The sequence below is a fragment of the Pan troglodytes genome, chromosome 10 (assembly GCF_028858775.2).
Source record: "Pan troglodytes isolate AG18354 chromosome 10, NHGRI_mPanTro3-v2.0_pri, whole genome shotgun sequence".
In the NCBI taxonomy this organism is placed as follows: domain Eukaryota; kingdom Metazoa; phylum Chordata; class Mammalia; order Primates; family Hominidae; genus Pan; species Pan troglodytes.
In genome coordinates this window covers 8,019,348-8,041,384 of record NC_072408.2, presented here as the reverse complement: position 1 = coordinate 8,041,384, position 22,037 = coordinate 8,019,348, and the positions used below count along the sequence as shown (strand labels likewise).

General features: G+C 44.5%; 2 protein-coding genes across 69 annotated transcripts in view; one reads left to right on the top strand and one right to left on the bottom strand.

The window, feature by feature from the left end:
• Positions 1-11,262, top strand: part of RAD52 (RAD52 homolog, DNA repair protein) — a 79,418-nt gene extending 68,156 nt beyond the window's left edge. For 13 of the 22 annotated variants that reach the window (XR_010148228.1, XR_010148229.1, XR_010148227.1 and 10 more), the window contains 5 exons: positions 5,470-5,651; positions 5,809-5,948; positions 7,758-7,856; positions 8,166-8,393; positions 8,835-9,778. Coding sequence is in view for 11 of the 22 variants with exons in the window: in XM_009424588.5 (XP_009422863.2) it covers positions 5,470-5,651; positions 5,809-5,948; positions 7,758-7,856; positions 8,166-8,393; positions 8,835-8,896 (711 nt within the window). In the remaining 11 variants the exon portion in view is untranslated. Of the gene's footprint in view, positions 1-4,884; positions 4,974-5,469; positions 5,652-5,808; positions 5,949-7,757; positions 7,877-8,165; positions 8,394-8,834 lie in introns of those variants that run through there. The other 9 variants (XR_010148224.1, XR_010148225.1, XR_010148223.1 and 6 more) reach the window with 5 other exon arrangements.
• The window catches only part of WNK1 (WNK lysine deficient protein kinase 1), a 159,491-nt gene continuing 146,291 nt past the window's right edge, over positions 8,838-22,037 (bottom strand). For 19 of the 47 annotated variants that reach the window (XM_016922525.4, XM_063784742.1, XM_063784745.1 and 16 more), the window contains 6 exons: positions 21,602-21,796; positions 20,619-20,711; positions 17,792-17,833; positions 15,946-15,972; positions 14,251-14,438; positions 10,826-13,804 (listed from right to left, as the gene is read on the bottom strand). In XM_016922525.4, coding sequence (XP_016778014.4) covers positions 13,487-13,804; positions 14,251-14,438; positions 15,946-15,972; positions 17,792-17,833; positions 20,619-20,711; positions 21,602-21,796 — 863 coding nt within the window. In that variant the 3' untranslated portion in view covers positions 10,826-13,486. 47 annotated transcript variants of the gene reach the window in all.

Below are 22,037 nucleotides of genomic sequence, written 5' to 3'. Positions count from 1 at the left end.
AGCTGCCACACTGATTTTCATAGCAGTTGCCCCATTTTACCAATTCCACCAAACAGGGCACATGAGTTCAGATTTTTCTAAATCCTAACCAGCACTTGTTATTTTCTGAGTTTTTTTTTTTTTTAGCCAACCTAATGGGCGTGATATTTTATTGGGGTTATGATTTGCATACCCCCTGATGATTAGTGATGTTGACCATATTTTCTTTTTTGAGACAGAATCTCACTCTGTTACCCAGGCTGGAGTGCAGTGGCAGAATCTTGGTTCACTGCAACCTCCGCCTCTGGGTTCAAACAATTCTCCTGTCTCAGCCTCCCAAGTAGCTGGGACTATAGGCGCCTGCCACCATGCCGGGCTAATTTTTGTATTTTTAGTAGAGACGGGGTTTCACCATGTTGGTCAGGCTGGTCTCGAACCCCTGACCTCAGGTGATCCGCCTGCCTTGGCCTCCCAAAGTGATGGGATTACAGGTGTGAGCCCCCGCACCCAGCCAACCATATTTTCATATGCTTGTTGGCCATCTGTTTATCGTCTTTGGAGAAATGTCTATTCAAGTCCTTTGTCATTTTATTTTGTTTTATTATTTTAATTTAATTTCTTTTATTCATCTCATCTCATCTCATCTCATGACAAGATCTCGCCCTGTCACCCAGGCTGGAATGCAGTGGTCTGATCATGGCTTGGCTCCCTGGAGCCTCGACATCCTGGGCTTGAGTGATCCTCCCACGCAGGCTGGAGGGCAGTCGTATGATCTCGGCTCACTGCAGCCTCTATATCCCAGACTCAAATGATCCTCCTGCCTTAGCCTCCCAAGTAGCTGGGACTACAGGCATTTGCCACCATGCCAGGCTAATTTTTTTATTTTTTGTACAGAATACAAAAAATTTTACCGTGTTGCCCAGGCTGGTCTCAAACTCCTGGCCTCAAGTGATCCACCTGCCTTGGCCTCCCAAAATGCTGGGATAACAGGCGTGAGAAACCCATATGGCCCAACTCCTACTTTTATTGAGCTTTTTCGTATTGTTTTTGTATTCTTTCACTTACGTTTGCTGTCATCTTTTTAGAATTTCCTTTCTTCTAGCTTTGGGTGTAACTTTTTTTTTCTAGTTCTTTGAGGTATAGCGTAGATTTGAGATCTTTTTTCTTAACTGTGTGTGTAACTTCCCTCTTACGACTTCTTTCCCTGCACCCCAGAAGTTTGGTAGGTTGTGTTGTAGTATCATTTGTCTCCGGGAATTCTTCTAAGTTGTCTTGTTACATTTCCTTTGACTTTAAGAGTGTGATGTTTAATTTCTACTGATTTGTGGATTTTCCAGTTTTCTTTTTGCTGTTGATTTCTAGTTTCATTCCATTGTGATTGAAAAGAGACTTTATATGATTTCAATCTTGAATTTGTTAGGACTTGTTTTGTGGCCTAACATGTAGTCTGTCTTGGAGAACGTTCCATGTGTACTTGAGAAGAATGTATTTTCTGCTGTTGGTGGGTGGAATGTTATGTATATGACTGTTAGGTCCAGTTGGCCTATAGTATTGTTCAAATACTCTATCGCCTTATTCATCTTTTGTTTGGTTGTTTTATCTATTATTGAAAGTTGAGTAGTGAAGTCTCCTACTATTATTGTGTTGCTTTTATTTCACCTTACAATCCTCTCAAAGTTTGCTTCATATATTTAGGACCTCTGATGTTTGGTGCATAAATATTTATAATTGTTATATCTTCTTGGTGACTTGACATTCTTTTTTTTTTTTTTGAGACGGAGTCTCACTCTGTCGCCCAGGCTGGAGTGCAGTGGCGGTGCAATCTCAGCTCACTGCAGGCTCTGCCTCCTGGGTTCACACCATTCTCCTGCCTCAGCCTCCTGAGTAGCTGGGACTACAGGCGCCTGCCACCTACACCCGGCTAATTTTTTGTATTTTTAGTAGAGATGGGGTTTCACCATGTTAGCCAGGATGGTCTCGATATCCTGACCTCATGATCTGCCCACCTCGGCCTCCCAAAGTGCTGGGATTATAGGTGTGAGCCACTGCACCTGGCTGACATTCTTATCATTATATAATACTCTCGTCTCCTATAACAATTTTTTTTTTTTTTTGAGATGGAGTCTTGCTCTGCCGCCCAGGCTAGAGTGCAGTGGTGTGATCTTGGCTCACTGCATCCTTCGCCTCCCGGGTTCAAGCAGTTCTCCTGCCTCAGCCTCCTGAGTAGCTGGAACTACAGGTGCGTGCTACCATGCCCGGCTAATTTTTTTTTTTTTTGAGACAGAGCTTTTGCTCTTGTTGCCCAGGCTGGGGTGCAATTGTGTGATCTCGGCTCACTGCCATCTCTGCCTCCCAGGTTCAGGCGATTCTTCTACCTCAGCCTCCCAACTAGCTAGGACTACAGGTGTGTGCCACCACACCCAGCTAATCTTTTGTATTTTGTAGAGAGGGGGTTTCACCATGTTGGTCAGGCTGATCTCGAACTCTTAACCTCAGGTGATCCGCCCACCTTGGCTTCCCAGGGTGTTGGGATTACAGGCGTGAGCCACCACCCCGAGCCCAGATTTTTTTTTTTTTTTTTTTAGACAGAGTCTTGCTCTGTCGCCCAGGCTGGAGTGCAGTGGCGCTATCTTGGCTCACTGCAACCTCCGCCTCCCGGGTTCAAGCGATTCTCGTGCTTCAGCCTCCTGAGTAGCTGGGACTACAGGCGCCCGCCACCACACCCAACTAATGTTTCGTATTTTTTAGTAGAGCGGGGTTTTGCTGTGTTGGCCAGGCTGGTCTCAAACTCCTGGGCTCAAGTGATCAATCCACCTGCCTTGGCCTCCCAAAGTTCTGGGATTACAGGTGTGAGCCACTGAGCCTGGCCCCAAATTTCTCTTTTTTTGTTGTTGAGACAGTTTCACTCTTGTCACCGAGGCTGGAGTGCAATGTTGTGATCACTGCAACCTCTGCCTCGTGGGTTCAAGCGATTCTCCAGCCTCAGCCTCCCAAGTAACTGGGATTACAGGCGCCCGCCACCATGCCCGGCTAATTTTTATACTTTTAGTAGAAACGGGGTTTCGCCATGTTGGCCAGGGTGATCTCAAACTCCTGACCTCAAGTGATCCACTTGCCTCAGCCTCCCAAAGTGTTGGGATTACAGGCATGAGCCACCATTTCCTAAGTGAGCAGAGCCGTTCACCTCCCAGATAGGGAATCAGACCTTTACCAGCAGCCCAGAAGCCCCATTCTGCCCTCTTCCAGTCACTGCCTTGCTTTCCTTTTTTCAAAAGTAACTACTATCCTGTCTTCTATTCTGACTTCCATGGATTATTTTTTCCTGTTTTTGAACTTTATATATGTAAAGTTCACAAATGGAATTGTACTGTAAGTGGAATTGTACAGTTCATATTTTAAGAAAATTGACCGAAGTATGAAAAAGAACATATAGACAGGTAGACGAGTGCACGTATCATCCATGCTCAGCTTGATGAATTTTCCAACCAAATACATCCACACAGCCAACATCTGAACCAAGACACTGCCAGTACCGAGAAGGCCCAGCTGTGTTCCTTGCAGTCACTGCGATCCCCTGCCCTCCTTCCCACTCTGAGCAAACCGCTTTTAACAACACAGATTGGCCGGGTGTGGTGGCTCACTCCTGTAATCCCACCACTTGAGAGGCCAAGGAAGAAGGATTGCTTGAGCCCAAGAGTTGGAGACCAGCCAGGACAACATAGTGGGACCCTGTCTGTACGAAATAAAAATAAAAATTAGCTGGGCCTGGTGGTGGCGCCTGTAGTCCCAGCTGCTTGGGAGGCTGGGCTGGGAGAATCATTTGAGCCTAGGAGGCCCAGGCTGCAGTGAGCTGTGATTACGCCACTGCACTCCAGCCTGGGCCACAGAGCGAGACCCTCTCTCAAAAAACAAAACAAAAAACAAAGAAAGCCACCAATTTGTTTTTATTGTTATGTACTTTTTTGGAATCCTACAGTTTGAACTCTTTGTATCTTACTTGAATTCAGCATGGTTGTGAGATTCATTCATGGTACGAGCAGCAGTTTCATTGCTGTATAATTTTCTTTTGCATGAGTATGTGGCAATTTATTTTTCTAGTCTTTTCTTAGTAGACATTTTGGTTTTTGTAGCTTGTGGCTGTTTCGATTAGAGCTGCTGTTAGCATTCTTTTGCTGTACACGTGCACTCATTTTTGTTGGGAATTACTGGGGGAGAAGATAGGTACGTGTTTAGTTTTACTAGGTTCTTCCCGTTTTCCTGTATGGTTGTATTAATTCACACCCCACGTGGCATTGCGTAAGTTCCAATTGTTCCGTATCTTTGACAGCACTTGGTATCGCCAGTCTTTCATATTTTTCAAAGCTCGTTTCTTTTTTTTGAGACACAGTCTTGCTCTGTCGCCCAGGCTGGAGTGCGGTGGTGCGATCTCCGCCCACTGCAACCTCTGCCTCCCGGGTTTAAGTGATTCTCCTGCCTCAGCCTCCCGAGTAGCTGGGATTGTTGGTGTGTGCCACCATGCCCAGCTAATTTTTTTTTTTTTTTTTTTTTTTGTATTTTTAGTAGAGACAGGCTGCTACTCAGGAGTTCCTTCGATTTTTTTTTTGTATTTTTGTATTTTTGCCATTTTGGCCAGGCTGGTCTTGAACCCCTGGACTCAAGTGATCTGCTTCGGCTTGCCAAAGTGCTGGGATTACAGGCATGAGCCAACGTGCCTGGCCAAAGCTCATTTCTTTTTAAACTACTCATTTATCTTTCAATGTAGATATGAAATCTGCACTATAATTTTCATTTTCAGGTCAAAATGTAATCATCTTAATCCCTCATATTCAAACAATTATTCCATCAGCATCAGTTTTATGAATTGAGAGATGTTTTCCCAAGTAAAAATGTTCTGGATTTCTGTAGGAATCCGTGTGGAAATGAAACCATTTGCCCTGTGCCACGCAGCACAGGACTGTCCTTTCTCATGTTGATGAGATGCAGAGCAGCCCCGTTCTGGAAGATTCCTCGCAGCCTCGGCCAGCCGGCGTCCGTGCCTCCCAGGGGTTCTTCCCTCTGTCGTTTGAAGGGTTCTTCGTGATGCCACAGCGCGCGCTCCCTCAGTGACGCGCGCGATTTGCAGGGGTGGCCCTGGCAGAAAGGGGTGAGAAGGTGCAGACCTCCACAGAGACTGTGTGTGCTCATTTCCGTGGAAAAAGGACAAGGAGGCAGCAAAGACAGACCCAGCAGCCCGGGAAAGATTCAAATGCGATTTTACAGAACATCTGCCCTAAGTCAAAACCAAAGAAGGATTCCTTTTTATCAAAGCTTCACTAACACAGAACATGAAATTGTTTGGCTCCTCCTTCTCATGGAGTTACAGGACCTAGAAGGCGTGATGGATGGAGGATGTCAAATGCGATTTTCCAGGAATCGAAATCTGCGAGTCAGGGAGAAGAAGCGGAGGGCAAGAGCCAGTTGAAGGAATTTGTTTTTCTTCTTTCCTTCTAGTTGCCTCTTGAAGTGGATTTAACTAAAGCGAAGAGACAAGATTTTGAACCGTCTGTGGAAGAGGCAAGATACAACAGCTGCCGACCGAACATGGCCCTGGGACACCCACAACTACAAGAGGCGACCTCCCCTTCCAGACCAAGCCATGCTGTGATACAGGCGGACAAGGACTGCAGCTCCCGGTATGCGGCCTAAGTCCCCTTCCTTTCCTCTGCGGCCCCTTCCTATGTCACGGGGGCTGCCTCCACTCAGGCCTTCGGAGCCAGCCAGCCGTGCGTGTGCTCCCAGCAGCCGTGGCTGTTGCTCAGGAGCCCTCGTCCCCGCTGTCCTCTCATGCAGAAGCCTGACCTCATCCGCCGTGGAGAGCGAGGCCACGCACCAGCGGAAGCTCCGGCAGAAGCAGCTGCAGCAGCAGTTCCGGGAGCGGATGGAGAAGCAGCACGTTCGAGTCTCCACGCCGTCAGCTGAGAAGAGTGAGGGTGAGTGAGGGGTGGGAGCAGAGCCCTGGGAGGTGTCTGCAGGAAGAAGTGTAGTCGCAGGGTCTTCTGATTCTCTGCGGTAACCCTGGGCCGGCTCCAAACCAGGCCTCGCTGGGACTTCTCTCAAGCTACACGCAGGAGAGATGAGCCCAGGAAATTCAGATATTTAAATCTGCTGTACACTTTCCCGTTTCTAAAGACAATGATTTTTTTTTTTTCCCCGTGGAACTAAGTGGGCCTTGATAAAATCTTCTAGAATTAGAAATTTCAGGGTAGAGAACTTTTTTTTGCTTCAAATGCTTTGGCCATCTCTACATTAGAAAGCCTTGGCCAGGCACGGTGGCTCATGTCCGTAATCCCAGCATTTTGGGAGGCCAAGGTGGGCGGATCACTTGAGGTCAGGAGTTTGAGACCAGCCTGGCCATCATGGCGAAACCCCGTCTCTGTTAAAAATACATAAAAATTAGCCAGGTGTGGTGGTGCATGCCTGTGGTCCCCCCTACTCGGGAGGCTGAGGCAGAATTGCTTGAATCCAGAAGGCAGAGGTTGCAGTGAACCAAGATCGTGCCACTGCACTCCAGCCTGGGCAACAGAGTGAGACCCTGTCTCAAAAACAAAAACAAAAAAAACAAGCCTTGTGTTTCTGAGATATCTTCGAATACAAGGCAAAATTGGGATTGAGAATAACGGGAACTTTTGGCAGATTATTTATCAACTTTAGTTTATTTCAGAGTCCAGATTGAGTGGGAATAGTGATACAGACGCCTTCTTCTCTTTCTTCTCTGTCTCCCCACCTGTTCTCTCCTGCTCATCCAGCGGTAGGTAGTCCTTACTCAGAGAGTGGAAACAGAGAAAGGGCTTGTCTCAGACCCATCGAGCTTTTGCCCAGTTTTTCCCTACAAATTGTGAAGAAGATTCACAGAGGACTTGCTTCATGGTTGGTTCATTCATATGCCCCTCAGCACTGACAGGCTGAAATTAACATAAAAACCAAAACAGAACCACTTCCTGTCCTGTGGATGTCCTTACTGTTGAGTTATTGCAGGTGTTCAGCTTCTTAACCATTGCAGAAGCTCCCAGGTAGATTGTGGAGGAAGCTGCCCTCCAGGCCTTTCCTGCCCCTTGGCAGACAACCCGAGCCATTGTTATTTTAATCCATTTCACGCATCAGATTTTGGCTGAAGATTTTGTTTGTTGGTTTGTTTTCAGACAGGGTCTTGCTCTGTCACCCAGCCTGGAGTGCAGTGGCGGGATGAGGGTTCACTGCAGCTTTGACCTTCCTGAGCTCAAGTGATCCTCCTTCCTCAGCCTCCTGAGTGGCTGGGACTACAGGTGCATGCTACCACACCCGCTGATATTTTATTTTTTGTAGAGGTGGCGTCTCGAATTCCTGGTTTCAAGCGATCCTCCCACCTTGGCCTCCCAAAGTGCTGGGCTTACAGGTGTGAGCCACTGTGCCTGGTCAGATTTTAGTTTAAGATTTTGTTTGAGCAAGGGTTATGGCTGTAACAAGCAAGCCAGACACTGGATTAGATGGCCTGTGAGAAACCTTTTACTTTTGCTGTGAAAGGAGAAAGAAACTTGTTTTTCCCACTGGTGAGAAGAATTCAAACCACAGACAGATCTGTAGGTAGGACTGGGACTCGGGAATCTGAAGTTCTTTTTACTGGCTGAAGCAGCGTAGCCCTAAGCGGTGTTGTGCTTCTGAGAGTGTTCCCTCTAACAGGAGGGGAGTGGACCCACGCTCTGAAATCCCATGCAGTGATGTGATTGTGACTTGTCCTTTCTCTCCTCTGTGAACCGTGGCAGCGCCTCCGGCCCCTCCTCTGACGCACAGCACTCCTGTAACCGTCTCAGAACCACTCCCGGAGAAAGACTTCCTTGCAGGAGTGACTCAAGAATTAATCAGTAAATACCTTGAAATGCTTGTAAGCTACTGTGCTGTATGTTTCTAGTAGCCACAGAATACCTTTTAGGCGACATAAAAATCCTCATTTTCGTGTGGTTTTGTTGAGGGGGTTCTGGCTGATAGCATATGTCCAGTTCCTCTTTGGTCCTAACCAAAGGGAAGTGTACTTTTAGGGGGAGGGGAGAGAAATTCCAAAAACTTTCAGAAGGTACTAAAGACATGGAATTTCTGAGGGCCAGTTTTTCCAGTGCTTTCTGTGAGAATACTTCATTATTTGCTGATGATGCACTTTTCCTTGACCTCTGTAGAGACTCTTGAAGACAACTCTGAAAAGTGGGCTGTGGCTCCCGATGCAGGGGATGGTGTGGTCAGGCCCTCGTCTATAGCAGACCCAGCCCAGGCCTCTGACACACTAGCCTTGAACAACCAGATGGTGACCCAGAACAGGACTCCACACAGCCTTTGCCACCAGAAACCACAAGCAAAATCTGGATCTTGGGACCTCCAAACTTATAGCGCCGACCAACGCACAACAGGTAGCAGAGAGGTGTTTAGGCACAAAAATTAAAGGGAGATCCTAGCTTTAATTCTGGGAATTTTTGAGGAAGGATGACATTTCATTTAAAGTTTGATAGAATCGGGAACTTCTATTAGGGAATGGCACTGCAAGTAGAACAGAATTGATTTAAGAGCCAGAACTTTTCCTTTGGGCTCCTGACTTCAGGTGCAGCCCTTTTCAGCTCCTGATAATAGCAGGAAGCGGAAACGACTGCATGGAGAGCTGTCCCTCCCAGCAGCAGGTCTGTCATGAGCACGAGGCCACTCGGTCTAGGAGAATCATCTGCCTTCCTCCTAACAGTAATTCTCATTCTTGGGCTTAGTCTAAATTAGGATCATTAATATAATCCAGAAATCATTAGCTGTCAGTTTATTTTAAAATTATGGCAGCTACATTTAAGCCATTTTGTCTTCCATAGGAAACTGGGAATCTCATAGGAAGAGCCAGGACATGAAGAAAAGGAAATATGATCCATCTTAACTGAGGCTCAGGCCACATGATTGGACTCTGTCACAAAGGGACTTTGGAAAACTACTTTTTGGTCATGAAATTGTTCATCGCTCCTGGAGAATGAACGTCATTGCGATTTATCTTGCTTCATTCTGAACCTTATCAAGAGGATCTGACTGAGAGCCCACTGCAGTTAGAGCTGAGCACTTTTGAAAAGCTTGTCCATCACTCTAGTAGGGAGAGGCTCTGGACAGATGAATACCTTTTCTTCGGCTTGTGAGGCTTCCCACTATTTATTACTGAACTATTATGTTAATAAAGATGGACATTTTAGGAATCACCAATGGCTCCTTGCCCTCGAGCAATATAGGCCAGACTTGGTCCTAAGCACCTGCCTCAGCAATTGTCTACGTTCGGCTATTTTGCATAACGTCTGCCTTCTTTCCTTTACGGTCCATGCCTTTAATGTTGTCCACATTAAGCACTGTGGATCACGACAGGAAAAAGGTTGGAGCAGTGCTTTTCACTACTTTGTATCAATCCAGGCTACAATCTTCATTTAATATAAATAATTTATGGATTTATGACATTACAATCCTGCATTGTTTCAAGATGGACATTTTTTCCTAAGGAAGGAAATAATCAAGACCACGAAAAAAGCTGTTTTTTTTTTTTTTTTTTGAGACGGGGTCTGGCTGTGTTGCCCTGACTGGAGTTCAGTGGTGCAAACACAGCTCTCTCCACAACCTCCTGGGCTCAAGTGATACTCCCACCTCTGCCTTACAAAATACAGGGATTACTGGTGTGAGCCACTGTGTCTGTCTGGCCAGAAAAGGCATTTTTGAGAAAGCAAATCGTATACCTTATTAACAAAATAGAATATATATAGATTGCTTATCTGCTTATCTGAAATGCTTGAAACCAGAATTGTTTTGCATTTTTTGAATATTTATATACACATAATGAGACCTTGGGGATGGGACCCAAGTCTGAACGTGGAATTCACCTGTGTTTCGTGTATATGCCTCATACACATAATTTTGTGCATGAAACAAAGTTTTTGTATAAGAAGATACACTGCAGCTGAAGGGGGCTGGGCCTTTTTTTCTCTTAGGGTCGCTGCATAAACTGTTGTATGCCTGGTGCTTTGCGACTTGTCACACGAGGTCACGTGTGGAATTTTCCACTTCTGGCATCACATCAGTGCTCAGAAATTTTCTGATCTCAGAGCATTTCTTCAATTAGGGATGCTCAAACGCAACTGTTTCTACTTCCCCATTTCAGGTGTGAGATGTAACCCACCTTGACCATAAATTGGCTTTTCATAGTGCTCAGATGTTTCACAATTCTTCCCCCAAAATAATGAAGTTTGCAGTTTAACTTTTTTTTTGAGAGGGGGGTCTGGCTCTGTAGCGCAGGCTGGAGTGCAGCGGTGCCATCTTGACTCATTGCAGCCTCCGCCTGCCAGGATTCAAGCGATTCTCCTGCCTCAGGCTCCCGAGTAGCTGGGATTACAGACACCCACCACGACGCCCGACTAATTTTTGTATTTTTAGTAGAGGAGACGGGGTTTCTCCATGTTGGCCAGGCTGGTCTCAAACTGACCTCAAGTGATCTGCCCACCTCGGCCTCCCAAAGTAAAAAGTACTAGAATTATAGGCATGAGCCATTGCGCCCAGCCAATTTAATTTTTTTAGACGTATTATTTTGGGCTGGGCTGTGGCTAATCTTGAAGCAGTGACTTCCTATTTTTTGGCTCAGACCCATTTGGGAAGCTGTGAACCTGAGATAAGGAAGTCTGAAAGTACTAGCCGGCAGCCGACCGTTTCTGTTCCTTTGGAAGTTAAGGAGGCAGCAAAGGAGCTCCCAGGAATTAGGAATCCAGTTATAAATTGCACTTAACTCAAAATAGTGCCAATGAGAATGTGAAGGAATCTTCTGGAAATGAAACCCCACAGCTCAACAAAAGCAAGTTTGGTTTATTTGAATGGTTTCATTAAATAAGTCTACAAAGGTAACAAACTGAAGCACAAAGCGCAATCTTACAAGAAGCGCAACACCGAGTTAGTGCAAAATGTACAATTAACGGCTGCTGAGAAACCCCCAAAGTAAGTTTGAATTTTTATTTTTATTTTTAACAGTGTACATTGTTAAATAATGTAAGGAAAACATTTATAATTCAGAAAGTTTTTAATGTGGAAAAAGATACTCAAAGTGTACTATTAACACAAAAATAATTTAAACAAACAGTTCAGTAGCACTAGTTCATTCCTCTAGGCTTGTTATTTCATACACAGGAGGATGAAATCAACAGTAAATAACACCAGTTCTGACTTTTTTTGTGTATGAGTGAAAAGATGTCAAAATTATTATTAAACCCAAATAACAGATGATAATGTGCTGCATGAGGCTCCACTGCTCCTCTGGTATAAAGTATGTTTCACTCTTGGGTGGCCCCTTTCTCAGCTACTCAGCCCCTTGTTGGTTCTATCCTTACTCTCTCCACAAGAAATATAAGCAGAGACTAAATAAATCATTTTAAAGCAGGGGTGGAAGCCCTTGCCCTTTTCCTTTCTACCTTTTAAAAACCTTCAGCTCTCATTTGCATATTTAGGGCCGTAGACCAACTTACTTACTTATTAAGGGAAGCAGGGCCCTTAAGGAATGAACAGGGTACAGGAGCCTCCAGCCTCTTTCTGTGGTAGTGGTGGTGGTGGTGGTTCCCAGAATATGCCATTGACGTGGGTAAAAGGTTGGAAATATTTTCAGTTTCCCAACTAAGAGTCAAGAAGCACCCCAAAATTAAGAGTCCTAGCTTCTTTCTTTTTGTCTTCAGAGATAACAAAGATCCTAAACATAGCCAGTTAGGACAGTATTTCCGGAAAGCTCTGAAAATAATTAATAACTACCCATTACAAGGAGGCATAGCACTAAATAACACTGATTGGTTGCAGTTATTACTTACGGGGAGTATTTATTTGAAAATGTGAACATATTAGTTGTCCTTCTAGAAATAAAGGTGGCACAATAGATTATGATCCTGCAACCATTTGGACATCATAAAGGAAATGAGTAGGAATAAGTATTCTTTCCTAGAATGATTAATTCAGATGTGGAAAGATAGATTCACTTTCCACAAAATGTAGTACCCCAAGCTGAGAAATGCATGGTACATTGTGCAACAAGAGGAAAGCAATCCAAACAGTTTTTCTGAGAGCAACTTTCTCCATCTGTGACTTTTCACTATCAGGTTCCCCAACTTGAAAACTAGCCCCCACCCCCTTCTCTTTATGTTCAATTTCTTCTAGGTCACGTCTGTTCAAGCCTAGCTCAAATAAGAAAGGTTTATATGACAGTCCCTGGCCAGGCAGCACGTTTGTTTCCTCATTCTTTAGTCTTTGTCTTTCACCCAGCACACACCATTCTTTTAAGTTGCCCAATTTTGTTACAACACCCCCTCCTCACTATTCCTGAAACAGAACTTTCTGTTTTTAACCACTGATGCCAACTTAACTTCCCACCCTACTCATCTTACACCTGCTCTAGACAAAGTTGTTGAATGACTTCTTAAAAAAATACTTTTTCAATTTCCCTTTGGCATAACCACTGCTGGACTGCTGGGGTCACATGGACCTAAGATTTCCTTCCACATGCCCTTTATTGATCTGGGGTCTGATAAGTTGATGCTAATGGCAGAAGCAATAGAAGTCCAAGGCACTAAAATGTCCAGCAAGCAACACTGGGAAACAGAAGTATTCAAGTACAGTAATTTATACAATTTTACATTCACATTTATTTATCTAATACAATGGAAATACAAAGGAAAAAGTTAAAGTGTCTCAATAAGTAAAGGACAGAGCTAGCTTTTTTTGGAACTTTTTAAACGTTTCATATTTTACTCTTAAAACTACTGTTGTCCAACAACATTTTATATATCACAGTGTTTCCACATCAAAACTGATGGCAAAGTTACATGTCCGCAGGGAACTTAATTTTTTTTTTTCCTAATTGCTAATGCTGCAGTCAAAGCTGCTAATATCTTTTGCTTAAAGCACTAATGACCTATCATAAGAAAGAGTTGCACCCCAGTACCCTGGTATTTTTCACTGGGTTCTAAAGAGCAAAGAAAAAATAAAAAAGAGAGGGGTAAAAAAAAGGGAGGAGGGCAGGGTAGGAGAGAGCCCAGTAGGTGGTTTTTGTCCTGTGGTTCGGATTCTTGAGGGAGTAAGGGATTCAGGGCATGTACCAAAAGCAAGAGCTCCACCCACTCGAAATTACAGATGGGTTTGATTTTACATTGAGTTCTCCAGCTTCCTTATGAACAAGACTTTCCTAGCCCTCATCCTCATTACTGAGTATAGATAAACAGGAAAGCATGGTCTGAAGCTGCCCCTTGACAAAAAAGCTGTTCTTTCCTTCCTCCCCCACTCCAATAACTGGAGCGGGGGAGACTCTCCATTCTGAGGGCTCAATGCAGTATTAAAAACATTCCCCTCTGGCAAGAAATAACCAGTTAAATGCAGCACTAGTAGTTAGTATATAGGCTACTTCCCACCCCCCACCCACCCCCTCAGCATTCCATCTCCTGCCCCCAGATCTATTCAGTTAATGTCTCTAGGTCTAAGTGGTCCGCAGGTTGGAGCCTGGGGGGTTGCTGATGGATTTCTGCAAATTGCTGATGTTGAAATTCTGCAAGGAGGCAGTTCCCACAGGTTGGAACTGGCCAAGTGGCTGTGGTGCTGGGCCACCCGTCCCACTCCATTGAGTGCCAAATGGGGTAGCTGGAAAGCCATACTGCTGTGGGGGGCACATAGACTTGGTGAAGTGACCTAGAGAGGTAGCTGATGCTGCAGAGATGGGGGCAGAGCCACCCAGGTTCGAGGTCATGGAGATGCACAGTTGCCCAGGTGCAGAGAACTTCCTTGCCATTCCAGGGCCCTGAAAACAAAACCACCACGTGTCATGTCTGGTGTGGGCCATGGGTATAAAATGTGTGGCGCTAACATATACTTCTAGTATAATCCTGTAAGATACAGCAAAACAGTCTTCTGTAGTATTTATTGGCTCTTTATATTTACCAAGTAAGGGTGAAAATAATCCTGATGAGAGGGGAGGGATGACGTGTGTGTGTGTGTGTGTCTGTGTGTGTGTAGTTGAGGATGATGAAGGAAAAACGAAGAAGAAAAAGTTGAGCTGACCAATAAGAGGTTAGGAATTCAGGGAAGGAAAAATAAAAGGGTACCTGGGGGATTTTTGCCTTGTTTTTCTGAAGTGTTAAAATTGAAGAAGGTCGTGGTGTAAGACGTTAAGCAGCAGCTTAGTTGTTTCTATCACCCTGACTCAGATGTGTGTTACGGATTCTCTGTGGCCAAAGAGAGACTTACCTCATAATTCATGTGCCCTTTGCTTCCTCTCCTGCCTGAGAGATTCATGGCATCTCGGGCCCAATTGTCTACCAACTTGTGCAAGTCATCTGTGAATGTGCCCTTCCTGCTGGACGTCATGGCAGGAGGCTGAGCTTGGGCGGCTTGGCTGTTCACTGTTGCCCCAACAGTGTTTGTGCTGCTGGTCCCTATTATAAGCAACAGAATACGAGCATTAAAAGAAGCCTAGGTTACAATTTCAGGAAGAGGGAAAACTTCACGGGATGATGAATGGCAAGCCACAGAATGGGGAGAGGATGAACTGGGAAGCCATGCAAGAAGGGAAGATTCCAAGGTTTTATTTAGCCGTTTGTTTTGGTATAATAGGGTGGTGAAAACAGTTTCTCTTCAGTAGCTGCTGCTAAGCCTGAACAACTCAGGATGACGGTAGGTACACAGGCAGGGGCCTCTTTCAGTCCATTCACAAAGCACCTAAGAGTATTGGAACTGCTCGCCAGTACGCTATTCCCAGCATCACGTTGCTGATGGAGGTGTGATACGATCAGCAAGGCTAGTTGCTCTGGAATTTTGCAGAATGCAGGGAAAAAGAGGTTTTCTTGTGCATTGGGCGCGGTTAAAGTAGGAGTAGGAAAAGATGCTTGGCTAAGGAGAAGGTGGGTTTCCAAACCACTGGACACTGCCACATTCTTTAGTCCTTTTTTTTTTTTGAGATGGAGTCTCACTCTATTACCCAGGCTGGAGTGCAGTGGTACGATCCCACCTAACTGCAACCCCTGCCTCCTGGGTTCAAGCGATTCTCCTGTCTCAGCCTCCAGAGTAGCTGGGATTGTAGGTGTGCACCACCATGCTCAGTTAATTTTTGTATTTTAGTAGAGACAGGGTTTTGCCATGTTGGCCAGGCTGGTCTCAAGAACTCCTGACCCTCAAGTGATCCGCCTGCCTTGGCCTCCCAAAGTGCTGGGATTACAGACGTGAGCCACCACGCCCGGCTTTTTTTTTTTTTTTTTTTTTTTTAAAGGAAGGGTCTCTTCTTTTTCTGTCACCCAGGCTGGATACAGCGGCACAATCACGTCTCACTGCAGCCTCCAACTCCTCCTGCCTCAGCCTCCCAAGTAGCTTGGGACTAGACGTATGCACTTCCACACCCAGTTAATTTTCTACTTTTTTATATAGACAGAATCTCCATATGTTGCTTAGTCATGAACTGCTGGGCTCAGGCAATCCTGCCATGTCAGTCTCCCAAAGTGCTGGGATTACAGGTATGAGCCACCATGCTCAGCCTAGCCATTCTTTAAATAGAGAGAGGTAATAAGAGAAGTAGCATGCTGTGTTCAGAAAAGTTTTTCACCTGGACCCATAAACATGAATTTGCAAACATAAACTTGGGAGGGGTTAACCTCTCCCAATTTCCCATGAGTAAAGAACAAGATTATTCATGAGGAAAGGACTGTATGGTGTGCCTGAATCTTTCAACTTCAGGAAGACATGGTTTTCCTGAAGATGACCTCAGTTTCAATTGGCTCAAGGATTCCCACCGCTTCTCCCCACTCTTCCCAGAACAGCAAGCACTCCCATGTAGAAGCGACAAGAAAATGCAGCTGAGGCAGGGTGCAAAGGGGAGGAGGAAGCTTTGCGGTTATGATGACGGAACTCTATTTCTGCGGTTTGATGAGAGAGGAGGGAGTCTATGCCTGCCTGATTTCGGCTCTGCTGGAGGGCACACTGAAGATTATTCCAAGAGGCACGTTTTGGGGAAGAGGGAAAGAAGAGTCATGGTCTTGTCTGTTTTCCTTACCCCCCACTGTCTTACCAGATCTCACGTGTTACAGAATAAATAAAAGCTCCTAAAGTAAGTTGTGAACCACTAGTCCTTAAGGTACCCAAGTAATGCTGGGGGTAAGTAAGTGCATGCGTTTTCCTGCTTTCAAGGTCAAAGCAGCACCAGATCACAGCAGCACACCTAACGCAATCCTGCCACTTAAAAGCCTGTTACTGACCATCGCTGGTCTCAAGTCAAGCTTATATCCTACCACCTGGGGAATGGCACACACAAGCATGTCTGTGCTGCAGTAACAGCTAATTCTGAGGTGAAGCTGCAGTGAGGAAGGTCACATGCTTCTTACCACTATGGCAAGACACGGAACTACTGCAGTGTGAGTGTCAGCTCACTTCTTGGTGCCTGCTGGAGCCACAAGGGGATTGCTATTGCACATACAGTGTGAAGGGAAGAGTAAGTTCCCCTACAGTACAGGAAACCCAAGGGGAGAAGCATGAGAGCACAGAAAACAGCCTTCCATGAACAGCAAATGTGAGAGAGTGGTGAAGTGGGAAGTACAGGCAATGAGGATGGGCAGTCATGACAGTGAGTGACTCAATCTAGAAAGCAAGCATATCACATGCATGGGGATTGTCATCCTGTTTGAACAATTATTGCTTGGTGAGCTTGATGTGAGAGACAATCAAAACAAAAAACAGAAATAATCACAGGGGAGCAGAGCTGTCAAAAGCTAAATACAAGAAGCTGAGGAGACGTGACCATTGCTTATCCACACAGAGCTCATGCTGGGAGACACACCTCTCTAGTCTGTCGCCCCTGATGCTGCGAGGCCCCTTTAGAACGAAATTTCACTTTTCATTTTACCCTACATTACCTAATACAGGATTCTCTATGAGGAAAGAGAAACCATGAGCAAGAGTCAACCATACAGCTAAACCTTCACGTTCTGGCTTCTGTATACAGGCCTCCCATTAAAGAATGAAACAAACCTATCATTTTCTGACCAGAAATTAACTCCTAAGAAAAGGAGACTTGACTATAAAAGATGTAGAAAGGCCTTTGAGAGAATATGCTAACTTCTTAACCTTTTTTAGTTCTTCTGAAAAGCCCTAATAAGTACTAGACTTACCCCCAAGATTCATTTTTAAATCTCCTCCTGCCATTATAATACATTTCCCCTATTCCCACATCACCAGATCCTACTAACAATAACCTATTATGAACCATAACTTACAGCCCAGCATCCCCAGTACAGAATTTCCCCGTTGACCCTACCTTACAACACTGTAAGTGGCCTTCTCATTAAAGTATGAGAAGCCACAGTCTAAGAAGACAAACTCTAGAAAGTGGTGTTTTTCTCCTCGTCAATCTAGCACACATCTCCCACTTCAGTGTGAACATGGGAGGGCATGGACTTTTGTATGCTTTCGTCACTGCTGAGTTTCCAGTTGGGGTAATAACACTGCCCGGCACATATTTGCTGACCAAAGGATCGCTCTCCTATAGGAACTGGGCATCCCTGACCTCCCTATATATGGCCATTACCAATCCATGTCTGTCACAAGCTAGGCTCACATGGGGTTATCACTGAGGGCACCGACTAGGAGATGATTTCTCAATTAAGCATGTTAAATATTTATTAGAATAGGATACAGAGATAGATGGAAGTTAGGAATCAGGGAGCTATGAGACTGCAGAGTTGAAAGAACTCATGGTTAACAGGCTTTGCAATCAAGGACCAAAAATAACAGAAAAGATAATTACTACAGAGCTGGTTGCAAGGACAGACTTTTTTCACCATCTTCCCTGAAGCACAAAGAGAGAAGCAATGTGTTAAAGAAACATCAGTGTAAAATATTTAGAATCTCCAAACAGCACACAAACGCCCAGCAAGAGAAAGCAGGAGGGGAGACAGATAGGTAGGACCTGGTAGCCCTTGAACAGATATAGTTCTACAGAATGTTTCGAACTGGCTGTTAGCCTTAACATGATTATCTGATGGGCTGTGTTACCTGGCTGACAGATGCGGAGTTTCTACACCCAATCTTTGTATCTAAAGGAGTAATGCCCTGCACTGAGGTTCTGGAATCGGCGAGGAACTCCAGTCTCTCAGGTCTCACTGCTTGAATTTCAAATACCCAAGCAGCGTTTCCACTGATCCTGTCCCACTTCCTGGTTCTCCAGCTGGGCTGTTAAAAAGCACTCAATTAAATGCATTAGCAACCCCACCACAGTAGACGGATAGTATCACTGTTAACAGTTTTAAGTTCATTTAAATTGGCTATCATATTTCCACATCCCACATATATATACTAACCCCTTCCCTTCCAGAATAGTTTTTAAAAGTACGTGGAAAACAAGCAACCTCTGAACATAAATATAGCAGTAAGCCAAGCCGTGCTTCCAAACCATTATCTATTTTGAGAGCATAGAATAATACATCTCAAGCTAGTAAGGTGCCCTACTCTTTCAAGTACCTGTTTCCTTTCCATATTTCAAGTCTGTCTCTTGGGATTTGTTCACCAGGCTTACATGATGTATCCTGATGTGACTTCAAAGGATGTAGGGCCTTTCATTTTGCACCCAAAGGGAAGTGACAAGATTCAATATTTCTGACCACTTTCACTTGAACAACAGGGGTAATACCACCTACCTTTAAAAGTGGGATGAGAATTTATGGAATTTAATTAAAGTGGTATTTGTCACATTATATTTCAGAAACAGAAGCTTTGGTTCTCTTTCTTCCCTCTCAGACACTTCAGGCTGTAGACCATAGGCCTGACATGTCACATTCTACTTCAAAAACACCCCCCTTGCAACTTTCTAGGTGGACATGCAAATTAAATGCTTATTCAACTGTCAAAGTGCTAATATGCACAGTCCAGGAAAGTCTGACCAGAAAAATTATTGATCTGAGTCCTCAAAAAAAAAAATCACACAAGCCTGGAAAACGATCGAATTGGGTAATGCCTTCCACCCGCTTCTTTGTTAAATAGCCTGGGACTAGTGCATGTGGGGAAAGTCAGTAAAGACTGCCTCTCAAGTACAGCTAACCCATTACTAATACAGGTACGAATAATAGGGGTGCTGGAAGGAGCCAATCCATTTCTAATGCAGGTAAAAATAACAGGGGTATGTGTGAGGGAAATGGCAGTTAAATGTGTTATGTGCTTCGCTTTAAATCTAGTCGCTACAGAGAACAAAGGGAGGTGTAAATTCTTCCCACTGTGAAGAGGCCCAAGGGCCTCTGACCCATACTCAGAAACAGTGATGGCCTGAGCACATGCATGTAAAAAGCACTTCAATAATCACATCAGAAGTTTGAGGCCTTAACAGAGAAGATCTTTATTCAAATTATAACAAAGGTTTTTCTACTTGAACTATGTTTTTGTTTGTTTTAAACTGTTCTTCAACGAACCGTTATTGACTACCTATTCTGTGCCAGGTAGGCACCGACTCATCAGAGAGAAACCATGAGTGCTTTTCAAGTGCCACCTGTTTCTCTGTACATGATCTTAGCTTGATTTGTACGATGGCCCTAGGACACTGGCATCATCTTCATTTCACATATGGGGAAGATGGGGTGACTTGCTATTGTGCCTTGTTTTTAAGTAGAAAGCTGCAAAATCCCAGAAATCATGTTAGAAGGAGAATTTTCACTTGCAGATGCTGGGCTTTGATCTTTATTAGACTAAGTGCTTTATCGGAATAACCAAACTAAAAACCGCTTTTGATTTTATGGGGTTAGAGGACAGTAGTGGTGGAATGATCCAGTGAAGAGATTCTAGCATCTTTTCAACTGGTAGATGCTTAGGCTTAATAGAGAAGAAAAATAAGATTTCAATCTACTCTGACAAAGAATGGAAAAAAATGGTACATAATTTTTACCTGCTGCCAGGATCTAAGAGCATCATTGGTCAAAATGCTTTCTGTCATTTCGTTTCTTTTTTTTGAGATAGAGTCTCACTCTGTCGCTCAGGCTGGGGTGCAGTGGTGCAATCATGGTTCACTGCAGTCTCAACCTCCTGGTCTTAAGGTGGTAATCCTCCCGCCTCAGCCTCCTGGGCAGCTGGGACTATAGGTGCACACCACCACGCCAGGCTAACTTTTTTTATTTTTAGAGATGGGGTATCACCATGTTGCCCAGGGTTGGTCTCGAGCTCCTGGCCTCAAGCAATCTTCCCGCCTCGGCCTCCCAAAGTGCTGGGATTACAGGTGTAAGCCACCGTGTCTGGCTGATTTCTCTCATTTCTAATGCTAGGGCAGACAGACAGCACTATGACTGTGGAGTTCAGTCTTCATTATTCTAAATGACCCAGCAATCTATTGCCTAGATACCATATCCACTCTCTGTCACAGATCCAGAAGCACTTCTACCAGAAAGTTACATTGAAATTTGTAGATAACTTGTTATTTTGACATTTTTTATCATAATTAATGTGGGGGCCCAAACTTCTGAGGGTAACAGTAATTCAGCCAAGCCACCGAGTAGATGATATACAAAAAGAGACAAATGAAAATGGACTGCGTGAAACATCAGATCCAAGCAGCAGAAACACAAGGACAAGGAAGGAGTAAAGGTGTTACACACAAAGAGCCAAGCAGGGCGTACTCAGAAATCGGGTCCTCCTGCCACCAGGTTTGAATGTCACCTGTTCAGATGCACAGTTAAACTTCGCACAGCCTGTGAGAGGGGAAAAACAGGGTAGAACAGAGAGAGGAGAAGAGACAGAACACAACTACAAGATGTTAGAAACTTGAGGCTGGAGTGGTGAAATGCACTAAGATGGCACACAGAAGAACAAGCTTCTGGGGGAAGGTCAGATATGTAAGAGATGAAATATTAGGTCTTAATTCTACCCATCTGCAAAATGCGGAAGCTTTTCTTAGTTGGAATAATGCTAGCTAGTTTGCCCTCCTTACCAATCAAGTGCATTCTTCCTGTGAAGAGACTAATCTCTAATTTCTGTGAAACTGTGGCAAAGGCACATAAGCCAGTACCTATATTTTTTTCATTCTTCTCACCCAGATGCCCAAGTCTTTTCAATTCTTGTTCCAATATGACTAAAAGCTCTTTCCTCTGCGGGAATTTTTTCAGCAATCATTAATAAACAGAGCTATATTTGGAAAGTAGATTATGGATAAAAAACTGAATTGTAAGGTTATTCATTTTAGTATGCCACTCCCATACTTAAAAGTAATAAAATTCTACAATGGCTAAGAAAATGTATTAGCTTTCAGAAACTGCTAAAACACCTTAGAATTTCATCCAGGAAATCTCAGCCTAATATTAAAGTGTAAGTTCCAAATCCCAAATGAGCAAGTCATATAGGCCACACAGATGTAACTTTTCACTGTAATTCCTTGAAAAAAAGTAATTTCACCTAATGGGAGCAGCGAGCCCACCGATTCTCATTATCACTCCACTTCCCTTTTCACCCAGATTCTTCAGTGTACAACACACAGGCTGTGTTCTGGTCAGCTAGTCTCCCAACCCGCCTTAACAGGCTTTTGTCCCAGGTATGGCAACATCTCCATTTTATTGTTTTTGGATGATGATGGTTGCTTTATTACCTTGACCTGGAGCAGAAAGGCTTGGTACTGAAATGGCACCATCACTGGTGAAGGCTGAATAGAGGTTGTCACTGGAGGGAGATGGCTTAAGGGGCTGTAACAGCTGATTCTGCCCGGACTCTGGGATGTTGCCAGGAGGGTGGAGGGTCTGCTGGGGGTGCAAGACTGAAGCTGCACTCTGACCAGACAGGTTACCTGCCAAAAGACAAAGTGGCATGAGGAAACATGTCCAGCTCTTCCCATGTACTCATCAGGCACTGTTCTTATACATTTGGTTTGTTCCACTGAGTGATGAATGATGGGTCAAAAGCTACAAACTGATGAGAAGAACAAAGTCCTCACTAACGGGAGAAGTGAGGAATGACACTAAGAATCAATAGATAGGCTGGGTGTTGTGGCTCACGCCTATAATCCCAGCACTTTGGGAGGCCAAGGT